Below are 20977 nucleotides of genomic sequence, written 5' to 3'. Positions count from 1 at the left end.
TTTCGTACGTAGAAAATCAGTTAAAGAAGGAAAAATGGACTAGCTATACAAAGTCTTTTTGACTGGTGGTGGTATAAGCTGATCTATTTCAATTCATTGGAAAATTTGCACTGTGTCCTCAGTGCTGGGATATTTGTATTGCCATTGGCCCTTTTTTTCTTCATGTATCTCTTTGCATGCAATGTGCCTTATACTACAGAATTTTTATCTCTAACACTCATTTTTATATACAGGAGAGTGAAGCATATATTTATTTTTGAATGTATCTTTGCCAAATATGCACTTCTTTGTGAGAATATTTCAGTGGACAATGATGGATACTCAGCTACAATTCACTGCTGCCTGGCCAAGCCAAATCCATTTTGTTCTATTTCCCACCGAATTTGGTTAATTTATTTTATATCCCTAGTCAAGGTTTCTTCATCTTGAAGTTATTTTGATTCAAGGATCTATTCACCTTTTCATGCATTTATTTATACACACATATAAAATTGGACTATATATTACTTTAAAAACCCTATATTAAAAGCTTGCAAATTAGTATGCAAATTTTCATACCTTAAACTAGTTTTCACAGAGACAAAAGACAGTGAAGAAAGCTAGAAATTCTTAGACTTAAAGAAACTTTAAATTGTAATCTTATATGACAGTATACCAAATTAGAAATAAGCTGAATTAATCACCAAAAGACCTAAATAAATACATTTGGCCTTTATCAAAATCAAGCCAAATCTTTGCCCATGCAGGCTATTGGTTAGATTATATTGACCAAAATCTTACTCAGGGTTACTAGACCTTGATTGCAGAAGCACTTTTAAGGAATATATGCTTGATGGTTTCATGTCTGCCTCATCTCCAGTTCACTGCAGAATCATTTTGAAGGTGATTGTACTTCTGCTGCTATTCCCTCTTCTCCTGGTAGACTAAAGGTGGTGGTCACACAGGCAGGAACTTCCCCAGTTGCTTAAGTTTATTGTAGGCACATCTTTTCATGTTTAAGTTTCTGCAATTGCCCAATATAGTGATTCTGGTTTGATTTCAGAGAGACTCTGGACAGCTGGCATGTGCAGCCTTTTACTTCTGATACAGGAACATTAATTTCTCAGAAGATTAATGCTGTCTAAATGAATGAAGTCAAGAATTAATACACCCTGGCAGAAAACCACAATGGGTTGTGCTGATAGTTCAGTGGGAAGTTGTGAGTGAAGTAAGGAGGACCTCTATTAATTTGCCTGATAGGTTCAGCCTGACTGACAATCTCCCCTTCCCTCCTCTCCCCTCCCCTCCCCACTTCCTTTCCAATGCCATTCTCTTGTGCTTTGGTGGGGGCTACTAATTTAGTCTATTTTGGTTTGATTTGCAAAAAGACTGGATACCTGCTTATGCAGAGTAGTTCTTTTTAGGAGAGAGAGAGGGGAGGCAGAGGGAGAGGGAGGGAGGGAGGGAGAGAGAGGGAGGGAGGGAGAGAGAGGTCTTCATAGATTTCAAATCTCAAGATGGGGCATATAAGAAGAGAACGAGTAGTAGAAAGAAGCCTGGTTAATCTCATGTAAAATCTGTCCTGACACTGGTTTGTTTTCCCTGCTAGTTTTTGGATTTATTTTTTTTGACACAGGAGATTGACATTTCAAAGCAAAATACAAAACAAACAAAAAGCCCTCCCTAGTGAAATGCCTGGTAGTATAATAGTAGATAAGTAGAACAAAAATGGAACGGAGCAGCTGCACCCTGCCCCATAGCCTAATATAAATATATATTTGAATATATGAATAAGTATCATTGCAGTTACTTCAAAATAAATTAAGCTGATTCTGCCACATTGACTTTCAGGCCTTCTCTGTCAATGCTAGTAGAAACACATTTGATTATACCCTTTAGGGAAGGAGAATATTTTGCATAGATACAACCTTTCTCCAGAACCCCAGACACCTGCTGCCACCCTGTGTAAACCAGTGGGTTTTTTTCCTATTAGGATTTGCTTTTAGAATCACCTTATTTGAGAGTCAGTTTGGTGTATGGGTAAGGTGTGTCTAAAAACTGGGATACCAGGAAGGCTGTGAATTCTAGTCCCGTATAAAGCCAACTGGGTGACCTTGGATCAGTCACTCTCTCTCAGCTCTAGGAAGCAGGCAATGGCAAACTACTTGTGAATCTTGTCAAGAAAACTTCAGGGACTTTGCAGACAGCTGCCAGGAGCCAATACTAACTTGAAAGCACCAAAATAATAATAATTCAGATAAATATATGCCATCCCAGACTTAACAATTATTAGTAAGAAAAACAAAAAAGTGTTCATAGTAGACGTTATAATATCTAGCAGAATAGAAGAAAAGAACTGGAGAATATCACCTGCAAATAGAAGAACAATAACCATGGTCAGTGAAAGTAAAGATAGTATCAGTAGTGATAGATGCCTTGAATACCATCCCAAAACAACTGGAACACTACTTGAACACCATCAGTATTGACCAAATCACCTCCAGTCAATTGCAAAAGGTAACTTTACTTGGAACAGCCTACATCCTACAATGATACCTTTAATACCATCAAACAACATCTGCCTATTCCAGGTGGTTGGGAAGGACTCCATAAAAAGGTAAAAGAGTAGCCATATTGAGTCTAAATATCTAGCTGACTAGGCAACCCACCATAATGATAATAAAAATCTCCATGAGAATGCAAGTGCTGGTAGGTGGGCTCAAAGGAATAGTCGACAATGGAAGGGTTGAAAATAAGAGGGGCAAGTTGTTTTCTCCATTTTTCGATCCCAACCAATTCACTTGCCCAGCAAACTGCCATAGAAGGGATTTCAGTCTAGTCAGAGGCCTGAACTAGAACGCATAACGAACTTTTGAGATGAAGCTGTTGGTGATAAGCTCTTCAAGCCTGGCATAGATTACATTGAAATGATATTCTGACTCATGTCTTTTATATTCCTGAAAAGAATTATACTTTCATCTGTTATGGATGTTATCTTAGATAATATGATGCTAAATTATTTTGAGTTTATAACTATCTTATTTGATATGTTTAGTGAAGTATTTCAGAGGTTCCCCACAGATGTTAAATGTATTTCAGCTGGGGCTCAGAAATAATCTAATTAGCATGTAGGATAAATTTGAATTTTTAATTAAGTTTTTTAAAATTACTGCAAGTGATAAAATAGAGCAATAATAACATCCCTTTAAAAATGTAAACATGTATTTTTTTTCTTTTTTTCAATCCTGGTGATATCTTGGCCCATTGATGGACTAATTTGTGGGACCTAAGTAGAAAGGAGAGAACCTGTGAAGTGGCTAACCAAGATCATTTGAAGGAAACACTTTTTGAAAGATACCTTGGGAACTTATTAGGTTTTCCTCAATGAAGTATCAGTAAGGATGAACTGGAAGAGAGCCTGTTTTGTCCTATAGCATGGCTGGTAAATGGCCCGCAAGAAGTTGGTGATTGACAGCTCCTAGCATTCTTCCTTCACCATGTTATGCTTCACCATGCTGATGGAGTTTAGACAATTAGGATCAATAATTCTCTGTTAACTACAAGTTTCTCAACTCCTCTTATATTTCATCACCTGTAAATACTGAGATCATCACCGATACAGTTTCTACTTTACATGAGAAAATAACACGACATAACAAATTAAACTATCCTGGAATATACTATTGAATCTTTTTTAAAGCACCAGCATATCACAGCAGGTGAACAGGTATTATGAAGGACAAACAGTTAGGAAATGAGTGAAGCAAATCTGGAATACTCTACCTGACTCTGTGGTTTTTTTCCCCCAAACCTGAAAGACTACTGCTACCCTTCAAAAAGACCTTGACTATGTATCAGAATGGTCAAACAAATGGCAACTTCAAATCTCAACAAAGAAATGCTCTGTCCTACATATTGGCAAAAAAATAATAATCAGAAAATAAAATACAAGCTGAATAGTCAAGACCTTGTTGATGATCCAAGCTCTGTAAAGGACCTTGGAATACTCATCTCTAATGATCTAAGTGCTAGAGCCCACTGTAACTACATAGCCCAAAAGGCATTAATAGTTGTTAACCTAATCTTACATAGCTTTTTCTCTGGTAATATTACACTAATAACTAGAGCATAAAAAACATTTGCTAGACCAATACTTGAATACAGCTCATCAGTCTGGAACCCACATTACGTATCTGATATTAACACAGTTGAGAAAGTCCAGAAATATTTCACAAGAAGAGTTCTCTACTCCTCTACTTGTTGCAGAATACCTTATGCCACCAGACTTGAAATTCTAGACCTAGAAAACTTAGAACTATGCTGCCTTCAGTCCGATCTAAGTATAGTATATAAAATCATACATTGCAATGTCTTACCTGTCAATGAATTCTTCACCTTCAACCACAAGAGCAAACAATAGATACAAACTCAAGGGTTAATCGCACCAAACTTGATTGCAGGAAATACGACTTCAGCAACAGAGTGGTCAATGTCTGGAATACTCTACCTGACTCTGTGGTTTTTTCCCTAAACCTCAAAAACTGTAACCTTAGACTGTCTACTATTGACCTCACCCCTTTCCTAAGAGGTCTGTAGGGGGCGTGCATAAGCGCACCAATGTTCCAGCCATCCCTGTCCTATTGTTTCTTTTATATATATTTTTTCTTATATGTATCCATGTATTCATAACTATGTTTTTACTTATACCTGTTATCTTGTAAGCAATTGACAAATAAAATAAATAAAAAAAAACCTTGGTTAACTTTCTTTTCTTTTATTAAAAAAGGCATGTGTACCAAGCTTTTTTCTTAATGGAATTTCTTGTGAATCAAAGAAGTATAAGAAACACATCAACAACAATTGTGTCATCACATCTTCTTTAATGTTGATAAAGTGATTGTCTACATCCAGTCATGGATATGCAACCTAGATCTTAACTCTAATTTTGCCTTTGTGGGTGTGATTATAAAAAAATGCCAAGATCTATTTATCCCAGCATTAAATTAGCTTTGGAGGTTTCTGTCTTACATCTAGCAAAAACATGTTATTATCAAAAGGCATTAAATACATTAGGCTACTCTGAGACATCTAAGCAGTACAATTTAAGAGGACAGATTCTTCTCAGTGTTGAATACTTATCTAAGAGTGTTCATAAATAGAGCTCCCACATATGAGCCTATGATGCAACATTTATTTTTAAGGTCTAGAATGAACTGGCAATATGTACTTTGTTCTGCCTTTGCCATTGTCATTTCTTTTCAATTTGCCATGGAGAAAAGTCTACCAAGAGCTTAGAATCCTGCATTTAAGCAACGTTGTCCAGAGAGGGGTTTGCAGTAGAATACAGAGAGAATAACATTACATTCAGTCATAGCATTTAGTATTAGGAAAATTGTTCTTTTCCATGCTTTGGGTAGGAAGTGCCATTCAACCACATGCCTCTGGGTCTTCCATTCTTGCAGTAATGACTGCTGACTTTATTATTTCTTGCGTTTTAGTAAGACGTCCTTAGAAGTGTTCACCTGCAAGCTATCAGTGGCCAGCGAAATAATAAAATGATGCTTTTCAATTTCTTAAGCTTAAAGAAATATTTATAGTTTCTTGATAATCTTCTTTGGTTTCTGAGCAACTTGTATTGTGATTAATATACTTCAACACACTATGCATCACAAACTTAAAGAAGATTTTTTTAATGGTTTATTGTCATATACATTGTTTTGCTGCCTAAGATATTAAAACCCTTAGAAAATTAAAATAACTTTCCTTCTATTTCCCCAAGAAGAGAGAAGTGAAAAGAAAGATCAAAGGACACAATTGTAAATGAATAATTTAACGGGAAGGATTTCTGTACAAAAGTATACTCCAAATATTTGAAAATATTTCTCTTTAAGGAGCAGAATTTTTAAAAGCAACAGTTCCCGAAAATCCATACTTTTTATACTTTTCCATTTGCCGTCACTGTTGTGTGGTTTTCTTCTTTTCCTTCTTCTGTCTTAAATCCTCCATTTGTTGTTGCATAAGTTGACACTGGCTCCGATTCACCTTGGTTTTTCTCTATCAAAATGCTCTTTCCATCAGCAAAATATCTTTTGTACATCTGGTAAACTAAGGACAATGGCCTGACATGTTAGGAACTGAAGTAATAACCACCGACAAAGTCACATTTGCTTTGGAACTTTGAAAATATTCAATAGTTACATAAATAGTTACATTTTGCTTTTGTGGCCAAAAGCAAAAGAGGATTGAATTCCATCTCTGACAAGAGTTCTAGAAAAGAGAAGGGATTATTTGGAAATGGTAGAACTCTAGAACTCTTGGGGTGGGATGTCCTCATATTAAAAAAAGTCAAGATGGGAGCTATGACTGTGCAACAAAATTCTGCCCATTTGTTTTAAATTTGCAACGCACGTAAGAAAACAGGCAAAGTTTTCACCATAACATCACAGCCACAAGCGTGATTGCCTGTATTTTGTGTATACTCCTGAATGCTTTACTTCCATTGTTTGGATTTTTATTATATCATTAGCTTGAATGTAGCACTTCGAAATGCCCTTGTGTTTCTCTCACATATTCTGTGATACTTGTCAAGGTCACATGTCTTACCAAATTTAATTTTGTGGTTTCCCTTAATTGGAAAAGAATGAGAAGCTTGCATCCTTCAAAGCATCCTCATGTATAATTAGTATTTCCAGAAAGGCCTCTGAGCTCCACTTTTTGAACAGTGTTTCTCAACCTTAACACCTTTAAGAGGCGTGGACATCAGGGGTGGGATTCTACCATTTTTCACCTATTCGCTAGAACCAGGTGTCAACATTCTAAGCAGTTCAGAGAACTGGTTGTTAGAAGAAATTACTGGCCTAATCCTGTAAGGAAGGCAGGAAGGAAACATTCTGGTGTTGCTTATAGAAACTGCCTCTCCATTAACCCTTATTACATGCTTGGCAGGACTAGACTTCCTGTCTTGGGAACCTCTCTGGAGTTTTCTTCCCCTCCTTTTCTGGTATTTTGCTTGTGTGGAGTGACCATTCAAAGTTACAAGGGCACTAAAAAAAGTGACTTATGACCATTTTTCACACTTACAACTGTTGCAGCATCCCCACAGTCATGAGAGGCCAGGCGAGGAGATGCATGCCTCAATGTGAGTGATATTGAGTTGGCCATGCCCAGCCAATAACATGACCACCAAGCCATGCCCACCACCTAAGCCACGCCCACAGAACAAGTTGTTAAAAAATTTGAATCCCACCCCTGGTGGATGTCAACTCCTAGAAGTCTCCAGCCAGCATGCTAATTGGGCAATTCTGGGAGCTGAAGTCCATGCATTTTAATTTTACTGAGGTTGACAAACACTGATTTACAACATAACATTGAGGGAGGTTGCAGCCCATTGTTTGGTTTGGTGTTTGATAAATGGAAATTTTGGCCACATTCCTCAAGGCAACAATTAGGACCTTTTTTCAGATTGATGTCCACTTTTGTGGTTAATATTGACCAAGCCAGATAATTTATTTAGTCACTTTCACAGCTATCTGTTATAATCGTTATCTTAAAAGTTGTGTGTTTTTGTTTTTGTTTGGGAGATAATTACAGAAAGTAGAATCATCTGTGTTGCATGAATAAATACTAAAGCCTCTGAAATGATTTCCTGATTTTAAAAACAAAAGATCCAAATGGGTCATAGGCAAGGTAGCTTACCTCCCAGAATTATTGCTGCAAAAGCAATCTGGAAAATGGAATAGATGAGTGGAAAAGTAAACATCAGTGCCAGTTGTTCCTGGCTGAAGGAGAGCTGCACAATGGTTGTACACAGCTGAGAGTTCTGCATTCCTGTTTCTAGAGCAACCGTACGGCATCTAAAGGAGGTGACGAAGGGTGGAAAAAGAAATAACAACCAGATTGCTTGAGAAAGAGCCTTAGTAGGACTTGATCTGTTTGGGAATAATGTTCAATTCCTGAGTAGTTTGATATCTGCACTTAGTTCTGATAAGTCAGTTCTGTTTAGCTGATGGTTAGATGTTTCCAGGGACAAAGCTTCTGGCAGAGAGTAGCTAAAGGCTGGAACAATTTCCACAATTGCTTGATTTCTGTTACAAAACAAAGCCCCGCTCATTCCCAAGGACAAAAAATCCTGTCTTTTATCAGGATCTGATCATATCTTTCTTACGAAATCTCTGAACTAGCTACTAGCCTTGAACTTCATTGACTAAAAGTCTGGTCTGGAGCATAGTTATTTTATTCTGCTTGAGCTTGAACTGATGATCCATTCTGCCCTGCTGTGTGATTCATGGGTCAGGATATAGAGAGTGTGTACGTATGTACTGCATGCCTGTCTATAATTGCATAAAGTCTACTTTAGATTCCAGGCCAACTCACTGCTGATATGTAGCCCTAATTGTTTCCCCCAAAAGAATACAGGTCCCAAAAAGGAATTAGCATTGATGATGTTGTCTACTGTGGGTAATGAAATGTATGCAAGAAAACAGCCAAGTTCATAGACTTGGACCATTCATTTCAAGTTTGAGCTACAAACATATGAGATGTTCTGAAGAAACTTCCTTCCCTAGACAGATCTAAGGCTACATTATGAAAATTTTATGCATTTATTGAACTACACAAGCATTAATGATAAATTGTAGATACAGTGAAGTAGATTAGCTCCCATATCTCTTTCTTACTGAAAATTATGAATTTATGATGCATCAAAAGTTTCAGTATAAGCTCATTTAAATTGTTTGAACATTGTGACTCAAGTAGAGTTGTACGATATTTGTGTAAAGGAAGGATGGTTATTTTTTTTCAAACCAGAAAGATTGCCAAAAAAATGGTTATTTTATAGTTTGGGAATATCAGTTTTATAGAAAAGGGAAATAGAGAATGACAAGGGACTGTAAACAGAATAAAGGAAGCCTATAACTCTCTGGTTAATTAATTTTCAATTGTTTAAAAAAGATAGATGATATGGTTTATGTTAGATAGGATTATAGTATTAGTTGTGGAACAAATTTTTACCTGTGCCAGGATTGGCCAGCTATGCGAGCCAAGAAGAAGCCTAGAGAATAACCAGCAGCTGGAAAGATAGTCCCAATAATCCAAAGTTCAGGTGTAATTGTCCAGGAACTTTGGTATAATATTCCTCCAACTACAGCTATGATCACTATGAGAATACCGCCACTTATGGAACCAATCTGAGGGAAAGAGAGAGAATGCATATTTAATATATTACCAGCACAAATTGTAGTCTTGAAATCTTCCACCCTATATGGTGGAATCAGGACCAATCCTACTATGGGGTAAACTCAGGTTGGCCAAGTATGGCAATATTATTAAAATAATTGATCTGTAGGTCAGTTTATTAAAATTATGACTATATTTTCTGTAACATAGTGATATTTTCTGTCTCATATATCAGAATGACTTGGACTGTCTCTAGGTAAAAAAGGAAGTAAATAAATTTACTGTTTCTACTTTTGGGTTTGATATGGTCTCTGATAGTCCTTAAGGGAAATGAGTGACAGACACATCTCTTAAATAATTAAGTTGACATATTTTGTTTATTTCTCTAGCATTCAAATTTGATCAAGGAAGCAAAAGTGATTGTTCCAGTTTGTGTATGAATGTATGTTGGTTAGATTTATAGGGCCATCCATTTTGCTGCAGCAGCTCTAGGCACCCAACAACACATAAAAAACAGCCACAACAGACAAAAACAACATAAATAATCTACGAAGGCAGCCAAGGTAAGAAAAAAAATCCCTTATAGTACATTCAGATCACAATCAGCCCCCAATTATATCTTGAGTATTCTCTGAATAAGTATTCATAATTGTTCAGCCTTACCTTAAGAATAATTTTAGCTAGCCTGGGCCATTGATGCTTAAAAAATATCCCAAAGGAAACAGGAATGACAAGCGCAACCAATGAAATGCCTGGAAAAAAACACCAAACAAGTTAAATTTGGGGAAAAGCACCTAGGTTGAAAGAAATGGACTCTTTTTTAAAAAAAGAAAAGGATGAAAAAATAAATAAACCTCAAAGCTCTTATCCACTATCAAAATCAACATTATGTATGCCATGTGATACAAGTCAGTTTACTTAACTAAATAGAAATTAATCATATAAATTATTAAGTTATTTTCTAAGTGATTCTCCAAATCAGGACTCATAGCCATAAAATGCATGTCCAAATAAAGAAAAAAAAGAGATAAGTTTTTCAGACTGTTGTGTTTCAAGTTTCTTTCAAGTAAAAAGGGGGAAATATTCTTGACGATGGTCCTGCACACACTTCCAAACATTGGTATATCATTCAGAAACCAACGTATCTTGCATATATTCAATAAGTAATTAAAAAAAAAAGTTAATATGAAAAAAATAACTCTATAAAAGGAAGCACCATATAGTACAAAGTTATATTTTTGAGCATCATTTCTCCATCAAGTACCTGATGGTATAAGAACTCTTGGCTTGGGCAGGAGATTGGACAGAAAACCTCCAAGGTCCATCCAGCTCTCTGATTATATGATTCTATAAATCCATCAATTTCTTCTTTAAAAGACATGTATGTATTCAATAAGCACCACACAATAATTTGATTAATTATGTTAATGGAGTTATTAATTGACATAATTTTAATTAATGGTGGTTTGCATGGAGATAACAAATTGGACTTCCACTGACATTCCGAAAGACAGCACTCTAAGTATTTATCCATTGTTACTTATACTTTCAAACACTTAACAGGGTATTTACAAATAATTATTTGTAAGAGAATCCTTTAGTACAAAACAGTAAATCTTCTAGTACAACAGGCAGTTAAGCATGCCAGATTATGACTGGATAGTTTGTATTTTTGGCAAATTATCTTTACAGTTCAACTTCTTGGATAATGTAATTTTATCATGGGTCTAAGGCATGTGTTCCATGTTCTAATTAGGTACTTTTGGCTAAGCTGTTATATATCAGAATTCCTTAATATCTGACATAGCAGGAAGGGAATTCCAAGTAGTTAAGCCTAAAATCCTCCAATTATAAGAGGTATCAAATACACAGATCTCAAGGAGATATTTTAAAGAAAGTTTCCAGTGGGCAAAGTTTGCCATTTGTTACCCTCCAAAATGGAATATAGATGTTGCAGTGCAAAGTTCATCTGTAAATTAAAGCCACGTCCTCTGAAAACTGGATCAAAAACAAGGAAGTTTTTCACCAAGTAAGCCTCCAAAACTGACCATTGACTTCTAGAAAATACATTTTAAGTATTCCAGATATGGTATACACTATCTGTGGTTTCATTTTTAAGGTATTAATTTTCCCTCAAATGCTCATCATCTGATATATACATTTTCAGTCCAAGGTATAACTTATTGTCTCTGGGCATCAGCAAAAGTTTACAGAAGAAAAATGATTTTGACAATTTAGGCATCTGTTCTTTAATTTTAGTATGGAAGAGTCAGGATTATCAATAACTACCACACATTGTTTCCAAATAGGACTACTTGACATTCCTTACTTGCATTAATCAAGCCATGAATTTAGAGAAGGCAAAGCTGTTGTATATTCTTTTCCAGGACAAGAGTGCCCAATTTTCACCTAAAAGTAAGACAATTCTAATTTAAGTCAACAGTTTCTTATGCCTACTCAAAGAGTTGCAAACAGAGCAACATTTTAAATTCTCAACACAATTGTCATTTTTTTAAAATCTTGGATTGCCTGCTAAATACTTTTCTCCTCCCAATAAAATGCACATATGTATTATGCTTGTATGTATTTATGAAAGTAGATCTCTTCCAGGAGTCATACTCCAGAAAACTTTAGAGCTTAGAAAATAGAAGACAAAGAAATAAGTACGTTATTAAGGACTGATTAAAATAAACCATCATAAAAAGGAGATGAGAATCTGTTTGCTTTGGTGTTTAAACTATCAGGCTAGAAACTGGGGGCTGTGATTTGTAACCCCGCTTTAGATACAATGCCAGCTGGGTGACTTTAGACTTGTCATTTTCTTTTAGCCTAGAAAGGAGACATGTGCAATCCACTTCTCTAAATCTTGCCAAGTTAACAGCAGGGACATGAATGTTTTCTTTCCTTGCTTAAAGCTTCTTTCATAACAGTATATCTCTGTATACAACACTAGTGGGCATAATTCAGAATGATAATGAGGAAAAAGCAGAAAGATAGAGAAGATGATAGCTAATAACAAGTCAATTGAACTTAAGTATTATAGTGATGAGTATCCCTGTTGAGATGTATCAACCAGAGAGAGAAATTCAATCTACATGGTTGCCAAGAGTCAATACCAACCTGAGGTCACATCAACCAACCAACCAACCAACCAACCAACCAACCAACCAACCATTTTATTCCTTGATCCTTTGGATTTCCTGTGGTTTGATTGGGAAAAGGAAAAGAGTTTGAGCTTCAAAGATTCTGAGCTTAAAATGGCTATTTTGAATGTCTTCAGAGTGAAACAAAATACTCTAGAATTTGTCCTGGATTTGTATTCCATGCTTGTGATAAAATAATTCCTTTTATTTCACGTTGTTCAGAGGGTGCTTATTTCTATTTCTCCAAGTTCTGGGGAATTAGAGTGTATTAATCAATACAACAGTAGGCATAAATTCCAGTTCTTCAGCTATTAGCTACAGCTAGTTGAAGAGAGGAGGTGGATGGAATTGAGGAATGGCAGGTATAAGCACATGTTTAGAGCCTGAGAACTATTTTGGACTGCTGCGTTGGGGAGAGAGTCACAAGTTGACTGTTGCTTGCTTAATGGCTAAGTTGTACTGTTTTTATTCATCATTATTGAAAGTTTATGGGTTGTAAAATAAATGCTGTTATTTTTGTTTTATTCTTTCTTAGGCAGGTTCTAAACTAAAAAGAGAATACTGTGCACATCCATCACAAATAGATTTACTATTCTGTTGAGCTTTCAGGGGACCAAATGAGAAATTATTTTGCTTTCTTTGTTTATTGAGACAAACTTATCTTAATAAATAGAGAAAATTGAACAGTGAATGTGCATTAGAAGTAATGTTTCATGGTAGTAGCCATACAAGTGTATTTTTATTATGTCATTCATGACATATGTTGCAATGAATTTATTGTTACTTCTTTGCTGGGAAGCTGCTTCTTTGTTGAGCTCTACATCTTTTTGCAGGGCTGGCTTATTTATTTATTATTTATTAAATTTATTTGCTTGAATAATGTTGAAAAATGTGTGCTTAAAAGTTATTTGCCATGAAGATGTTTTAAATATCCTTTTAAAATGGAGATTGAATGTAGGTAACACTTAATGTGGACTACTTAAATGGACATAGTTAAAAATGAAACAATAATGGACTTGTTTCAAGTTCCCATTGCTCACTTGGGTGAATTATTCAAAAATATTTTGTACCATCAAAACATAATACACTTGAAGCCTCTGGTGAGTTGTTTTATTCTAAGCTCATAGCAAGACATTCTTTAAAAAAGACTACATACTCTTATAATTTTCTTATTGTTTCTTCTTTATCTCATTCCTTTATCTCAAGAGTTTTCTTAGTTTCTAGTTTTTTAGTTCATTGACTACTTTCATTCTCCTTTGTTTTACCTTTCTCTTGGCCAGTCTTAACTTTCCTCTCCCACAAAGCCATTTTATATACATTCTTATCTGTCAGATTTTCTTTGAACTTCTTTGTTCTCAGCCTTTTCTTTTTATTTCCCTTTTTCTTGGCTTTTATTAGGATTGCATATTGACTCCAAAAATTAGTTTGTGCCCACATTAGTGATTTAGAAACAGCACTTAATTAAATTTAAACAATATCAGAGGCTGTTTGATTTGGGTTGTGGCTTGAATCCAAAGTGAGATTTGAGAAATGAAGTTTCATGTCTCCTGTGGACAAACATAGCAAACTCACAAATGCTGTATTTTTTATATTTAGCAGGAGGCATAAATCCTTGACCAATTTCCAGACAACAGGAATATGAGTTTTAAAACTAAGTTGTGATTTAACCTTATAATTGAGGTCATTTTGCTATTTGGGCAGAATTAGGTGACAACTGCAGACAAGAAGTTAAAATTCTACCATCTCCAAAACTAGACTGAATGAAGAGACTGCCAGTCAATGTCAGAAATGTTATACTATATGTACAGTGCAATACTGCTTATCTGAATTTTCAAAAATCTCTGTTGTCTACTAATGATGAGAACCTGCAAACCAAGGTTTTGATTAGCCATCAACCTTGAAAAATAGCAAACAAACGTATATATGTATGTATGTATGCATGTATGTACTGTAAGTACGTATGTATGTATATATCATCATTCATCATTTTAGCTATTGTCTATCCACTGCAGGATGTAGGCCTGTTCCACATGTTTCCAACCTGAGCTTTCCTGAGCTTTTTCCAATTGTGCCCGCAATACTTGTTGATGTTGTCAACCCATCTTGTTTTAGGTCTCTTTTGTGGACACTTTTTATCAAGTGGGATCCATTCTATGATTGCTTTAGTTCACCTGCCATCAGTTCTTCTTGCTATGTGACCAGCTCATTCATTTTTTATATGTGGAGAAGAACTAGACCTAGTAGACCAGTACATATACTTTGGCCAATGGATCTCAAAGGAAGATGATACAATAAAGGAAATTGAATGGTGTGTTAAATGTGGTTGGCAGGTAATCAGCCTACTAAGTGTGCTTTTCAAGAACAACTTACCCCTATGTTTGAAGAGAAAAGTTTTTGATCAGTATGTGCTACCTGTTCTAACATATGCTGGTGAAACATGAACACTAACTTCATAACTGATACAAAAACTATAAGTGGCAGAAATATACTGTATATATATGTATGTATTTTGTGAGAATAGGGATAAAGAAGATCACAAGTACTGTAGCATTCTGAAAAATGTTTGTTTTATAAGTGATTATGTTTTCCAGACTTGTTATTTTATGAATGGGTAAACCAAAAGATTAGGGATTCCTATTAATAGTTCCGAATGTATTGGTAGCTTATCTGGATTTTATATTACTAAAAAATTGAGATGGTCTGTGGATCTTGTCATTGCAGTCATTACTGCACAATTCCTTTGGTTACCAATTGGACCATCACCTCATAACAGGCATTTTCCACAATTTACTCATATAATGCAATACAGTTATGTCCATTATAACAGTAGAAATGTATGCATTAAATTATCATCATTGTTCACTTTTTGGTTTTTCTGTTCTTTTTAATTGATTGGGTTTGCATGGTCTTAGAGAAGGTACTTGGAACACAGGCATTTCCAGGTTTCTCCAGTTAACACAAAATAATAGAGCAGTTTAAACTGCAGAATTTGCTGTCTGAACTTATCTTGGTACAGTCAAATCTTAACATTCTTTTAAAGGGAGGAAACCATAAGTCTTATATTTCATTTGAAAGTAAGACACATTTTGATGTGTAAGTAAGACACAACAATGGTGCTCACATATGTCTGCCTGACATATGGCAGAACATTCTGTGCCCATATAGGCCTTACTAGCCACCTGCAGACACCTGTCCATACTGTGGACAGCCCACAACCCATTAGATGTCAAGGTCTCTTCAAACACAATGGACAAACATCATCAAGACACATTTTACAAAGATGTTTGTGCCATCACTTTCAGAGGGTATAGGTCCAGATTCTTTTTGTTGTTCAATTACTAAGTCATGTCTGATTCTTCACAACCCCATGGATCATAGACCGGCAGGACTCCTTGTCTTCCCTTGTCTTCTGGAGTTTGCCCAAACTCATGCTCATTGCATGGATGACACTATCTAACCATCTCATCCTCTGTTGTCCCCTTCTCCTTTCGCCTTCCGTCTTTCCCTAACATCCATATTTTTTAATATGCCTTAATTTTACGATGTTAATCCTTGTCAAAAATTGTAAGTATAATTACAATATCATAGATTTGCACTGACAAGGAGGCATGAACAATATTAGTTATTTCAACTCCCAACTGGGCTTATATGTCACTGTTGAAAATGCATCATGTGCCTCTCTCTGGCAACCAAGTGTCTACTGTGGGGAGTTAGTCTCAGCTTTATGCCACCCCTGATCCTGTCAGTTGTGTAAAAAGATGCCAAGCATCTGTTTTGAGAGAAATCCTAAAGCTTCAGACTAATTAACCCCAAGTATAAAACCATGGAGGTTATGAGTGATTTTCTATTGCAGACTTCAGTTGTAAAAAATGGATCTTGGAATGGTTGTGAGAGGAAAAGAGCTTACCAATGCTGTCATAGGGGATGTAAATGGAGTCGAAATCTGTCCAAATCCTGGTGTAGACAAAGATACAAAGTGGCATCATTCCCATGGCCAGCAGGGTTGAACATGTTGTCATACTGATGCTGAAAAAGAACCAGTCATCGTTACTGTTGTTATCATGTTAGCTTCTAATATTTTATGGATGCTAAATTGTGGTATCTCACAAACATGTACTTATTTCTCTGTTCCAGATTTAACTGTAAGAATGATTTTTGCCTTGTCATCAATGCAGGTAGTCCTTGACTTACTACCAGTCACTTAGCAATGGTTCAAGTTATGACCTACTTGAAAAAGGAGGGCAATGATTTGACTCTGAAGCCCCAACAGTTAGCTGTGCCTTCCTCCACAAGTCTGATGACCACATTTTGGAATTTTGGTAATAGAACCACATTGTTGTGGTTAGCTGGCAGCAGGTGTGGACAGCTGAGGAGGGTGAGGACTCAGATGAGGGGCCAGGACCCTGCCTTCAGAGATTGTGGGGGCTGGCAGCAGCGATGAGGAGGTTCTTGAGGAGCCTGTGCTAAGTGTGTGTGTGCACAGGATTGCTTTCAGGAAAGAGCAGCTACAACAGCACGGGCAACTCAGGGGTAAGGCTGCAAGGTAATGGCCCCTTCTTCAAGAAGATAAAAGCCAGCTGTGAAGCAAACATTCTTTGTAGGAAGCAAAGACATTTTGAAACTCAGCCTCGTGGACATTACAGTTGGTATTTGAAGATTCTTGTGTTGTAATCTATTTCTTATCTGTTTCTTTTTGGCAGCCTTGCAAAAACTTGGCAAGGCTCTTTCTTGTCGGAGCTAATTAGCTGGAAGCAGCCTTTTATCTGTGAAGAAACAGAATTCATAGATGAAACATTAAAAGGTTGTGCTGCTGCCATTGTCTTGTGTTTGCTCTCTTGGAATCAGGGTTGGTTCAGAACACACATTCACATCCATTTGCAGCATCTCACAGTCACTGATCATGTTTTATGATGGTTTTGCTGAAAAGTGGCACTTTGAGGGAAAACTGCACCACAATGAACAATGGGTTAAGCAGCCACAGAAACTGCTTAACAACTGTGGTGACTATGGTATTCATAGGAGATGTAAATGCAGTGTTTACTTAATGACTGCCCCCCCCAAAAAGAAGTAAAATTTAGTAGTTTTACAATTTACAACCATAATGGGCAGGCTCCATTAAAGCCATAACTCAAGGACTACCTGTAAATAATATAATGCCTACAAATAGCAGTTTTGTAAAAGTAACAGGCATATCGTAAGGAAATTCTCAAGTGATTTTTTTTCCTGTGATGTTCAGTTGGCTCCTGTTGGACTTTAGAAAGAGTCTGAAACCTTGCCTGTTGCACTAACCCTAACCTGAGAGAGAGAGAGAGAGAGAGGGAGAGAGAGAGAAAGAGAGAGAGAGAGAGAGAGAATGCACAAAGACAACATTTGATAATGAGAAAAGACAAATGAACTGTTCAATGTCAAAAAATATTTTAAGTATTAGGGTTAGGAATTGATAGTCTGGAAGGATTCTTAAATATAGGAAGTTAAATATAGAAACAGGGACTCCAAGGATAATGACAATGGAAATAAATTAAAAATTGAGAAATCATGAGCTGAAGCTTAAAGATTACCCATTTATTGGAAAATAATGGAAATCATGCCTGAATATGCATACCTAAGATAGTATTGACAAGTTGAATTTGTATGTAAATAAGCCTTGCTAAACCCTACTTATTTATTTTCAAAGTAAATATAAGAATTGCATTAATAAAGCTCATTTTGCTCATTGTAGTATAATATCCCAATAATTGTATTTATAATATTAATGGAGAAGAGGGACTAAAAATAAACAGCTTCTATTATTCTTTGATTTGTTCCACTAGGGATCACAAACAATAATTAATTGCAATTTGGGAGGGAATGAAAAATTTAGACACAAAATCTGTATCTGGTCTGATTCTGTTAAACAGTTAAGCCAGGAATTTGTTACTATGGGAAATATTACTTATTTACTGTATGTAACCCTTGACTCAGTCTTAAACTTACTTGGAAATAAATCCTAGCGAGTACAATAGGCTTTATAGCTAAATAAATATGGACAGGAATTCATTGAACGCAGCAATCCTATTTGTGTGGGTATTAGTTTAATTTAGCTAATTAGTACAGGAAAACTGTTTTAAGAGCATCTAGACAAAATCCCAATTGCTTCTATCAAAAACAAAGTGGGACATGATTAATATATAAGTATGGTTAGCATTTATGGATGATAGCCTTTTAAAAATTCAAAAATGTTTGCATTTTAAAATAATACCTATTAGCACTAGCACTGATGATGTTACATAGCTTGGGTAATGAAATGTGTGCAAGAAAACAACCAAGTTCAGAGAGTGTCAAGGACCCCTCACAATATCTATTCTCAGTTTCTTTTGGAACATAATATTGTTGTCAATAGCAACATGTGTAGTGCAGAATTCCTATGATTTAATGCAGAGAAGAATACTCTATTAGCCAGTCTGTTCTTGCAGGCATTTTCCATATGCCAATCCATATGCATCCCAATATAGAACCTTACACACATGCAATCTGATAAATATTGCAGGTCACCTGTGAATAGAATGGAACGAATATATATTTCTGAAATGGCTCTTCTGAGCTGAGCTTTCAAAAGCAATTTAATAGTTTGGCACTGGTGAGGAAAAAAAATCAGATGTTATATTCTGCCAAGTTTTACTTGTGCTAGTACAGATTTTGGGTTGGTTTAAGATTCTGAATATATCCACCATTGCGCTGAATCAGATCACATACATATATTGATAGCAGCAAGCAGGATCTGACTTTGGACTGCATTCCTTTTATCTGTGTAATAAGAGTAATTCTGTTACCTTTCACGTTCTAGCTAGCTATCTTAATGACTAAAAGAAAAATGAAGAAACAAAAAGGCCACAACCCAGAATGAGTCATGCATCAAATTCAGGAAAGTACCTGCCAACTTTTCAAAACCGTTGATCAAAATATGTAAAAACTAGAACTGAAATATATAAATGTACTTCTAATCTTTTATTCTCTTGATCTTCTTTCTCCTCTTTGTTTCAGTGGTGCTTTTGTTTTGTTTTATTCTCCCCAAATTTAATGGTGCCCAACACTTTCAAAGAATACCCAAAATTGTTCCTTCTCTGAATTTTGGAATTCTTCCACCCTTCAATTTCTACTCACCTTTTTTTTGCCACTTCTTTCTTATGGCTGGTGGTCTCAATGATCAGCAAATCTGACTTGAAAACTTCTCTTTTACTCTTCCAACTTTGCCCTACTTACACTTATTTTTCACTTTAATCTAATTCATTGGTCTGTATTTTATACTGAGGACAGAGAAATTTATTTTCTCCAGTTGGAATTCACTGTATTTCTGCTATTCCCAATGAAAGCACCTGAACACTTTGATCTGGTGTCCTCTCTCTCTTTCTATATAACTATTTATTTTGAAGGGATTGATGGTAGCAGATAAATGCATCAAGATGCACTTCTGCCAAGATTTAAAGTGCAAATGCAGTTGTGTTCAAGCCATTCTGTTAAGAGTGTTTTCTAATAAGTTGGAAGGTGCAGGGCAATATTTTTAAGTACAATGTTTTATTAAGAGATACACTGCATTATGTTTGTTAAATTATAACTTCTATTGATTTCAGTGGGTTCTCTCACAAATAAACATGCACAAAGTTTTAAAGTTTATTTTTTTTAAAAAAGGTGATACAAATTTAAACTCTAACAAAAGTAAATCACTCTTACCTCAGGTCCATGTCACCATCCAACCAGTAAGCTAAAATGTTAGAAGCTGTTCCACCTGGACAACATCCCATGATGATCACTGCAACAGCTTGAATTGGAAGCACATTAAAAACAAATGCTAGTGTAAAACCCAAGAGAGGCATGATTCCAAACTGGCAAAGGATACCCACGATGATACCCCAAGGCCTTTTTATGTGTCCTAAAAATTTCTTCAGTTCCACATTGCAGCCCATGGAGAACATCACCAATGCCAGCATAATAGTTAGGACGGTACTTAAAATTAAACTCAAAACTTTGTTGAAATCATCTGTTGGCTTTAAGCAGGATGTCCCTTTGCAGATGGTGGCATTTTCAGAACAGTGTGAAAAATTCCAAGTTGATTGCGTTGTTGGAAACGCAGAGGTTAAAATATCAGATTCCCTTAAATGGTCCTCCTGCATTTTGAAGAAGGAGAAATGCTTGTCCAGGCTCTCTCATGCACTATATTGAAACTAGCCTTCTTCAGTATCTTATTATAAAGGACTAGGGGCAATAAAGAAGATGATAATGCTGGAATTTGGCAGTTGCTAAGGTTTAGAGCTGAGTTGCTGAGTCATAATATTTCCCTAGTACAAATACATTTATTCATTGTGAATCAATCATTTATTTTCAGAATAGGTGAGGTTTCACACCAAATTAATATTTAAACATAGTGGGTAACAAGCAAAAATAACTAATATATTACAGGAGGATCAAAGAGTAACAATGTGCATCTCTCTTTAATATTTATCTCTTCGCCACCCTTTAATTTTCAGTCAACTGTACAGTGAAAAAAATATTTGCCCCCTTTTGGATTTCCTGAATTTTTCCATATCTCATGTGGGTCATTCTAACATATAGAGGAAGTCTGAATGAAAAAAAAACCCGTTTTTTTTTCTGTCAGTTTCATTTACTTCATCCAATATACTGATGCAATGTTAGATTAAAAATCAGTT

General features: G+C 35.8%; 1 protein-coding gene across 1 annotated transcript; it reads right to left on the bottom strand.

Moving 5' to 3' along the window:
• Window positions 1-5687: 5687 nt before the first annotated feature.
• On the bottom strand, window positions 5688-20443 carry SLC10A2 (solute carrier family 10 member 2). Its single transcript, XM_026708363.2, has 6 exons — window positions 20004-20443; window positions 16204-16322; window positions 9817-9905; window positions 8989-9164; window positions 7675-7832; window positions 5688-6084 (listed from the first exon to the last, which is right to left on the bottom strand). Exons 1-6 carry the CDS (start codon window positions 20441-20443, stop codon window positions 5915-5917), a joined length of 1152 nt encoding a protein of 383 aa, XP_026564148.1. The 3' UTR covers window positions 5688-5914.
• Between the last annotated feature and the right edge of the window lie 534 nt (window positions 20444-20977).

The sequence above is a fragment of the Pseudonaja textilis genome, chromosome 8 (assembly GCF_049901715.1).
Source record: "Pseudonaja textilis isolate UNSWEBS1 chromosome 8, rPseTex1.2, whole genome shotgun sequence".
NCBI lineage: Eukaryota > Metazoa > Chordata > Lepidosauria > Squamata > Elapidae > Pseudonaja > Pseudonaja textilis.
The sequence above is the reverse complement of the archived record's forward strand: the minus strand, read 5'-3'. Positions and strand labels throughout refer to the sequence as shown.

What these genes read in the sequence shown, in the direction of transcription:
- SLC10A2 (XM_026708363.2), bottom strand. Translation starts at nt 20,443, where the DNA reads ATGCAGGAGGACCATTTAAGGGAATCTGATATTTTAACCTCTGCGTTT. An exon ending in GATGGTGACATGGACCTGAG is followed by an intron (nt 16,323 to 20,003) that starts GTAAGAGTGATT and finishes GTTCTTTTTCAG; the next exon opens with CATCAGTATGACAACATGTT. An exon ending in TAGCTAAAATTATTCTTAAG is followed by an intron (nt 9,165 to 9,816) that starts GTAAGGCTGAAC and finishes TCTTTCCCTCAG; the next exon opens with ATTGGTTCCATAAGTGGCGG.